At 58.9% G+C, this 8,976-nt stretch overlaps 1 protein-coding gene and 1 long non-coding RNA gene across 2 annotated transcripts; one reads left to right on the top strand and one right to left on the bottom strand.

Annotated features, from left to right (window-relative positions):
• Window positions 1-321: 321 nt before the first annotated feature.
• LOC139602870 (uncharacterized) lies at window positions 322-2,177 on the bottom strand. Its single transcript, XR_011683502.1, has 2 exons — window positions 1,328-2,177; window positions 322-1,225 (listed from the first exon to the last, which is right to left on the bottom strand). It is a non-coding gene; the product is annotated as an uncharacterized lncRNA (long non-coding RNA).
• A 516-nt stretch (window positions 2,178-2,693) lies between these two features.
• SYNC (syncoilin, intermediate filament protein) lies at window positions 2,694-8,893 on the top strand. The gene is made up of 4 exons (XM_071453480.1): window positions 2,694-2,878; window positions 4,107-5,598; window positions 6,779-6,903; window positions 8,329-8,893. The coding sequence occupies exons 1-4, from the start codon at window positions 2,835-2,837 to the stop codon at window positions 8,390-8,392; spliced, it is 1,725 nt and encodes a 574-aa protein (XP_071309581.1). The 5' UTR covers window positions 2,694-2,834; the 3' UTR covers window positions 8,393-8,893.
• The last annotated feature ends 83 nt before the right edge of the window (window positions 8,894-8,976 follow it).

Consider the following 8,976-nt stretch of genomic DNA (forward strand, 5'->3'; position numbering starts at 1 on the left):
ATCACGCGTTCCCTGGGATCAGATTGCAGCTCCTGCACTCGAGGGGCCGGGCCTGGCACCCCCCTCGCCCTCGGCAAACAGAGCGAGCCCGGGCACAGCGCTGCCAGAGCCGCGATCCTAAACCCCTTCCACGCTGGGATCCCACCGGGAGCTGGGATCCCATCGTGGGACACCCCACAGGGCTGCCAGAGCCGCGATCCTAAACCCCTTCCACCGGAATCCTACTGCAAGCTGGATCCCATTGTGGGACACCCCACAGCGCTGCCAGAGCCCCAAAGTCGGGCTGGTCCTTCCAGCCTGTCCCTAAAGATGGTGCAAAGATTGGGAGAAAATGTTCTTTTTGCAGAGCATTGATGCATTTCAGAAGCACAGAATGGTTCCAATCCTTCCCCTTTATCAAGCACCTGAACCCGGGCATTTGCATTTCTTGCGAAACTCCTGATTTGGAACATTTCGGTGTTTTTTCATCACTGAACACACTCCTCTCCTCCACATTCCCAACAGGAGGATCTGAAATCCAGCAGGATCTGAAATCCGGGGACGGAGCTGCCGTGGTGGCAGTGCCAGGCTGGTGCCAGGGGCAGATCTGCCGAGCGTGACGAGAAGGAAAAACCCACCCGGGAGGGAGAGACAGCCCCAGGGCACCAGAGAGGGGGCGCAGCCGCTCTTTGCCCCCACTGCCCCTCACGCTGTGCTGGCAGCGCTGCCGCCCATCCCGACAGCCGCATCTCAAACTCTCCGTCTCTCCAGCTCCCTCCAACTCTCTCCAACTCTCTCCTGACTTTTCCTCGCCTCTGGCAGCGCCGGTGCCGCCCCACCAGCTCTGTTTACCGGAGCAAAGTCCGCGTTGTTCGCTGCCGGCGGCGTCTCCGTGCACGGCCCGGCCCTGCCGGGGACACCGGGGACACCGCGGACACCGGGGCCGGCTGTTGCCTGGTTATATCCACAAAACATCCCCGTGCCGGGGCCTGGACCGGGGTATCCGCTTACGGGGAACAGCTGAGCCTCCTCACTCCCCACCCTGCCCTTGGCAGCTCGGCAGATGAAGCCCAGCCCGGGCTCGGCGCTGTCATTGTCCCCTCCAGGCCCTACAAGGGTTGTTGGACCCCGCCCGTGTGATCCGCAGGTTTCTCCCCTTGGCAGTCGCAGCTTTAGATAGATATTTATACACCCAACTTGTGCGAATTAACGGCATTCCTCTCCGATTGAGTCAAAAATAGAGGCGCTTCATGGAAAAAAAAAGAGGGAGAAAAAGAAGGTGTGTCGCGCTGAAAAAAGCAACGGGATCCAAAAAAAGAGAGGAAAAAAAAAAAAAAACCAAACCCACTCAAATCTCCCTTTTCCTTTTAAAGCTCTGTTCCCGAAGGATGGCCCAGCGCTGGTGTTTTAAACCTGATTTCTGCAGCCCCGTGGCCAGCGCGCCATGGGCGAGGTGACGGTGCCAGCGGCGGCGGGGTGGCACCGGCGATGTCACACGCTCTGCTGGGCGCTGCTGGCGGCTCCTGGGGCGCGTTAGAGCCGAAACTTCCTGAGAGGCGAGCGCCGACTTCCTGGGCACGGCAGGAGAGGCGGCGGGCAGAGGTAGGCTCGGGGGGCAGCACCACCACCGCCAGGACAAACGGTGACCCCAGGATGATGCACCCGCGCCCACGTGGCAAAACATATCGAAATGTAGGGGTTTAGATAAATATTTGTTGGCGATATGATGGATAAATGTGGGGTTAGGGTCCACAGAGTGGGGAGAATGTGGATGGGAACCATGGGAGGGAAGAGCTGGGAAACCAAGAGGGTGAGGGCAGAGTTGCTGTTGGACACCCAGGAGCGTGACCACGGCCACCACGGGCCTTTGCAGGGAGAAATGTCACCTTGTGCGTCCCCAAAACAGAGGGAAAAGGGTGGCAGGGATCGGTTGTGGGGCGGAAGAGGAAGCAGAGGCTGTGCTCTGCCATTACTGGGGTTTGTGGGGCGTAGGAAGGACCCCGAGATATTGGGATTGAATCCATGGATAATCAATTCCTGGGAAGTGCAGCCTCACAAATCCCATTCCATCCCCCCGTGGCATTTGAGGGCCCCGAGCTGCATCCTCTGGCATTTCCCTTCCCACTGCAGCCAAACCCCACAGCCCCGGGGACCCCACCAGGCACCCCATGATCCCCACCCCATTATCCCCATCCCCATGATCCCCACCCCATTATCCCCATCCCCATTATCCCCATCCCATGATCCCCACCCCATTATCCCCATCCCCATGATCCCCACCCCATTATTCCCACCCCATTATCCCCACCCGATTATCCCTATCCCCATGATCCCCATCCCATGATCCCCACCCCATTATCCCTATCCCATGATCCCCACCCCATTACCCCCATCCCCATGATCCCCATCCCATGATCCCCATCCCATGATCCCCACCCCATTATCCCCACCCCATTATCCCCATCCCATGATTCCCACCCCATTACCCCCATCCCATTATCCTCATCCCAGCCCAGGATCCCGGCGGGATGGGGACCTGCGCATCCACCAGTGGCTCGGGCAGGGGCCACAAACCCCAGCTCGTCCATAAATCAGGGCTGGGAACAGCCGGGGCGGGATGGGGGCTGCGGGCTGGCTGCAGCCCGTCCCTGCGGCTGCCTCTGCCAGGGATGCGGCCAGCCGGGCCTTCCCCGCCCTCCTCCTCCTCCTCCTCCTCCTCCTCCTCCTCCCCGGGGCGGAGGAAGGCAGCGGCCGCAGCTGGCACTGCAGGCGGTGGCCGGGGGGAAGCGGCTGCTCGGGGAGTCTGATTTCCAGCGCTGTTTATTAATAACCCCTCTCCGCCCCATGCTCAGCCCATGTGCAGCGCAGAGCCGGCGGCGCTGGGCTCCAGGGGAGGAAGGTAAGAGCCCACCCGGGCTGGGAGGAAGGGGCCGGGGTCCTGGGGGGTCCCGTGAGTGCGGGATCCCCGGCGAGGTGGGGCAGGGATGGGGTGGGGGGATCGGGGGTTCAGCGTTCCTGGATCCTCAGGAATGGTCAGGTAGGGGTGGGGAAGGTCCCTCTGGGGCACGCAGGAGTTTTTGGGGGGCTCTGGGGTGAGGGGCAGAGCCCCCCCGGGCCGCTGGGCAGGCAGGACACGGTGCCCTCCCCTCCCGTCCCGGCCGTGCCAAGCGGCTCCAAGAACTTCCAAAAACAAGCCCGGGCAGCGGGGAGGGCAGGGAAAATCGGGGCAGAGGAGCCTTTTCCCCACCTTTGCAGGGGCTGCCCCCTTCCCCAGCTGCCCGGCCGCTGAGCCCGAGGCTGCGATGTGTCAGCGGTGCCGAAAACTGCCTTATTAGGAGAGAAACTATCGGGGAAAATCAGTTCTTTGCTCAAAGCCGTTGCTCCGAGCCCAGGGCTGCCTGTGAGTGCCAGCCTGCGCTCATTCCTCAGGGAATGACGAGACATGAGCTCAGCAGCGTGGCCGAGAGGTGAGAGCATCCTCCCACCGATCCCCACCGATCCTGGCGGCAGGAGGAAAAGCCCGGCTCGTCCCCGAGCTCTGTCGTGTCCATCCTACCCCAAACAGCGGCCGGGAGGAGGCACAGAGAGGGTTCGGCCGCGGTGGCAGCCGCAGGTGCCGTGGTGGGGACAATGATGGGATCGGATGACTCGGCAAAGCGGCTCCTGCTGCAGGCGCTGCCGCTCGCCCCGGGGCTCCGCGTGTGGGGTTTGCTCCGTCTCCGTCATCCCGGAGCCTGCCGGGCTCCCAGCAGCGCATTCCCTTGCCGTGAGGTTATGGCACAGCGAGAAAATCCCGGCGAGTTTTCCAGGGAGTGCTTGCACGGGGCAGGTCGGTGCTGCTGGGGGGGTTGGTGCTGACAGGAGCAGTTCTGGGGTTTGGGGTCTGGGTTTGCATCCCTCACTCCTCCTCCGGGGCACTCAGACGCTTGAATAGGGTTTTAATGGGGTTTTCTTTCCTTGTTTTCTGGGCCCAAGTTGTCACCAGGGTGTTGTGTGGGTGACACGGGGATGGTCACAGCAGCAGGGCCATGGTGGCACCCCCTGGCTCTGGGGTCTCACAGGGTGGGGAGGAAAGGCCAAGACCTGTTACACTCATTGCTCTGGTTCACATCCCCTCTCCTCCCCAGGGACCTGATGGCACAGCCCGAGCCCCCTCCAGAGCTGCCGCTGGATGAAGCCAGAGCATCCCCAGCCCCGCAGGGAGCAGCTGAAGGAGCTGCTCCACACCCAGAACGTCCTCACAGCCCGTTGGACCCAGCAGGGAATGGATCTAAACCCCTGCACAGGGGCAGCCCAGACTCCAGGCAGGAGCTGCAGGCTGCCAGCAGAGATCCTTCCTTGGAGATGAGCACACCAGGAGCTCAGCTGGGTGAGGGTGCAGCCGGGGCTGGGATCCCACTGGACGTGGATGGAGATGGGACAGGAACCCCGCTGGACATGGATGCAGATGGGACAGGAATCCCACTGGACATGGATGCAGACGGGGTAGAGATTCCACTGGATGTGGATGAAGGTGGGACAGGGATCCCAGTGGATGAGGGTACAGCAGGAATTCTGCTGGATGTGGATGAAGGTGGGACAGGGATCCCAGTGGACAAGGACACAGCAGGAATTCCGCTGGACGGGGATGAAGGTGGGACAGGGATCCCACTGGATGAGGATACAGCAGGAATTCTGCTGGATGTGGATGAAGATGGGACAGGGATCCCACTGGATGAGGATACAGCAGGAATTCTGCTGGATGTGGATGAAGATGGGACAGGGATCCCACTGGCCATGGACACAGACAGGGCAGGGATCCCAGATGATGCAGATGGGGCAGGGATCCCGCTGGACATGGACACAGAGGGAGCAGGCGGCCCTCTGGATGCTGATACCACAGAGCACCGCTGCCTGAGCCTGGAAGAGCTGGGGAATTATTTCCAGGAGTGCATCGAGGTGGTGGAGCAGCTGGAGAGGGAGAGGGACCGGCTGATCTCGGAGCTGGCGCAGCTGCGCGAGCCGGCGCTGCAGGAGATCCGCCATGCCCACGAGGAGATCCAGGCTGCCTGCAGGCTGCTGGCCAAGGTGGAGCTGGAGAGGGACAACCTGCGCGATGAGATCCGCCAGATCAAGCAGAAACTCTTCAGGGTGACCAAGGAGTGCGTGGCCTGCCAGTACCAGCTGGAGAGCCGCAGGCACGACCTCTCCCAGCACGCCGCCTACCAGGGCGAGCTGCAGAGCCAGGCGGGGCAGCTCTCGGGGGAGCTGTCCCAGCTGAAGGAGACCTGCGAGAAGGAGAAGGAAGTTCTGAGGCAGCGCCTGGAGGCTCCTCCCTGCCGCCAGGACAACCTGTACCTGCAGGAGAGCCGCAGGCTGTCGCTGGAATTCGAGAGCTTCGTGGCCCAGAGCCGGCGGGGGCTGGAGGAGCACTACGAGCCGCAGCTGCTGCGGCTGCTGGAGCGGCGAGAGGCCGGGGCCAAGGCTCTGCAGGAGATGCAGGGGGAGATCCAGGGCATGAAGGAGGCCCTGAGGCCCCTGCAGGGCGAGGTCAGCCGGCTGAGGATGCAGAACCGCAGCCTGGAGGAGCAGATCGTGCTGGTCAAGCAGAAAAGGGACGAGGAGGTCGGGCAGTACCGGGTACGTGCCCCAAAGGGCACCGGCTCCATCCTCTTGGGAGAGTGGGAGCTGGGCTTGGCATCCAGGATTTGATTGTAGGGCCCAGGGAAACGGGGTGGATGAGGATGGGGAGGATGTGGAATATCTCCTGCTGGTTGGAATCAAAATTATCCCACACCCTGGCATGGGCCAGGTGAAACAGCAGCTCCCAGGCATAAGGCAAACCCAGAGATGTGGTGGGGCTTCACCCAGCTTGGAAAATAGGTTTCTCCTGAATATATTCACTTGGTTTTGGCCTCTCAGAAATGGCCAAAACCAAGTGAATATATTCAGGAGAAACCTATTTTCCAAGGTTTCCTCATCCTCAGGGATGAGGTGGAAGGGATGGGGGATTTCCTTCCCAAAGCTCAGCAATGCTGCTGAGCACAGGCACCAGACAGTTGCCACAGCTCCTCTGAGCACAGCACTGAGCCAAGAAAAGCCAGTTTTAAACGCAGGTGGCTTTTCTTACAAATCCCCTTCCTGCTGGGGCAGTTCTGCCCTCCCTGCTGCCAGGAAGGGTCTCCCCCATGTCCCCATGTCCCCAGGCCAGGCTGCCTCCTGGGAGGCTCATTTGGCTGGGCCAGGCATCCCCTTGGCCTGAGGGACAAGGCAATTCAATCTCTCCAAGAGCACATTTGGCAAAGAGGCCCCACAATTAATCTCCCCCCTTTCAACACTCCCAGTTCTCGGCTCACAATCGCTGCCTCCTCCCAGCAGTTTCTGGAAGCTGCCATTGCCCTTCTTCCATCCCAGCTCCTCCCTGCTGGGATGGGGATTGGAGCCACCAGCACCCACACCAGGGCTTGGCCTGGGTTTTCAGGGTCTTTTGGACCCCTGGTGCGCCTCTCCACATTTTCCTTTTCCCAAATTCCTCATTTATCTCCTTGTGACTCACGGGTTTATACAGCTCTGGCAGCTTCTCAAAACACACAGCAAGTGGTTCAGGGGACAAAACCAAGCAGCCAGGAGAAGCCTGAGGACAAAACACAGCCCAGCCCAGCCTAAATCCCCACCCTTGTGTTAAAGGGGTTTTTTTGCAGAGGTTTTTAGAGAGGGTGGTTGGGCAGTGGCAGCCTGGCTGTGCTTGTCCCGAGCAGCGGCACGAACAGGGAGATCCCTGAGGAGAATAATCAGCTCTGCACCCATTTTCTCCCTGCAGGAGCAGGTGGAGGAGCTGGAGGACAGGCTGAAGGAGCTCAAGAACGGCGTCCAGCTCCAGCAACGCAAGAACCAGGAGCTGGAGGAGCTCAGGACCAGCCTCCATCGGGAGCTCTCCATCTACAAGTGAGCTTGGGTCTCATCCCTGCGGGGCAGAGGGGCTGGGAGGAGGAGAGGGATGGTGGGGAGGAGCCCACAGTGGGGTCACAGGGATGGGAACAGGAGAGGGATGGTGGGGAGGAGCCCACAGTGGGGTCACAGGGATGGGGAGGAACCCACAATGGGGTCATGGGGATGGGAAAAGGAGAGGGATGGTGGGGAGGAACCCACAGTGGGGTCACAGGGATGGTGAAGAGGAGCCCACAATGGGGTCACAGGGCTGGGAGGAACAGAGGGATGTTCGTGAAGAGGAGCCCACAGTGGGGTCACAGGGATGGGGAGGAACCCACAATGGGGTCACAGGGATGGGAGAAGGGAAGGGATGCAGGGGAGGAACCCACAATGGGGTCACAGGGCTGGGAGGAGGAGAGGGATGGTGAAGAGGAGCCCACAGTGGGGTCACAGGGCTGGTGAAGAGGAGCCCACAGTGGGGTCACAGGGATGGTGAAGAGGAGCCCACAGCGGGGTCACACAGCTCAGGGACACCACAGGCTCCTGCTCCTGGTCCCCAGCAGCAATTCCAGCTCCTTTGCACAACAGCACAGAGGGATTTGCTGGGAACTCCCACAGAGGAGTGGAGTGGCTTCCCAAGGAGCAGGTGTGGCAGCTTAAGTGGTGGTTTCCTCAGGAATATGTGGAAAGGAGCTGAGGTTTGGCTTTGGGCAGCTGGGCTGGGATGCTGGAGCTGTTCTCTCCTGGTTTCACTCAATGAGTGATGTGCAATAGGAATTTCTAAAGCTCCAGAAAACGTCCATGAGTTTGTGGGTTGTATTACTCACCCAGCTTGGAGCTGCTGTGTTATTCCAGCCTCAGCTGGACACACTCCTAAGCGTTTTCTGCAGCCTTTCCTTTAGCATTCCTTTTTCCCCTTCTCCACCCAGGAGCACATTAAAACCCCAAAGGTTTTTTATCCCAGCACAGGGATGAGCTCTCAGCCTGCAAACTGCATTTAGGGTTCAGCCCAGATCCCAGCACCCCCCTGTCCTTGCAACCTGGGGTTCTCCTAAATCACAGCCCAACATTTAATCCCAAATACAGCAGTGGAGTCTCCTAAACTCCTGCAATTCACAAATTGCCATCCCTGGAATGACACCTTTAAATGAGCTTTCACATTTGCTCTGGGGAGCTCAGAGTTAAGTGCAGTTCTGAGCTGCCTTTTCCATGAGCTCCCCCAAAAATGACATTTCCTTCTGCTAAATCCTGTTTGCCAAGGGCTCTGGAAGGGCTGGGCTGGGCTCACACACTCCTGACCATGGACTGAGCCCCTTCAAGTGTTTCCCAATTCCATTTTCTTCCATATTATGAATAGAACTTTTTTTTCCCCCCTCTTTTCTCCAGCCAAAGCACTGATGCAAATATTCCACAGCCTCAATTTCCTTTCTCCCCTCACAGGAGCTGCTTAGAAATCTACGGCCACCTCTGCAAATCGGAGGAAAAAGCAGAGCAGGACTCTTAGAGCCACAGAATTTTCCTCTTTGTAGCAAAACCCAACGGCCAGAGGATCCAAGGGACTTCTCCTCGTGCTGCTTTACCCTGCCTGATGTGCAGCAGCCGCCTGGAGCTGGGAATTCCAATCCTTTCCCTGGGTATTTCCCCAGGTGCTGCTGCTGCTGCTGCTCTTGTAGTCAAAGTGCTTTTCCCCAGAGGAGCAGAGCAAACAATCCTGGTACTGAACAAAGGATATGGATGAGGAGTAACTGATTGATGGTTTTGCTGTGTTTGGGAAAATGTTGAGTTGTTCAAGCCTGCACGGAAAGTTCTGGGAGCTGGTGTTAGGAGGGGTTTGACTTTTACAGTTTACATGCAAGAGAAGCTTTCTCCTTTGAAGAGGATTTTCTTTTGGATTTCAAGAGTTTCTGCTGTACTGGGAGATGCTCCACAGAAATGAGGTGGTGGGGAAGAGGTTTCCACTTTATATCGAGTCTCACACTGAAAATAAAAGGTCAGAGTTTAAGGAGCCTTTTTGCTGTCAGAGCTGTGTCTCAAAAGCCCAAATTTGTGAAACTGAGGTGTTTGTGTCAAAGTCCTGCTGCAGGATAA

This window comes from Agelaius tricolor, unplaced genomic scaffold, assembly GCF_023055355.1.
Source record: "Agelaius tricolor isolate 1412-34295 unplaced genomic scaffold, bAgeTri1.0.p SCAF_36, whole genome shotgun sequence".
Taxonomy (NCBI): Eukaryota; Metazoa; Chordata; class Aves; order Passeriformes; family Icteridae; genus Agelaius; species Agelaius tricolor.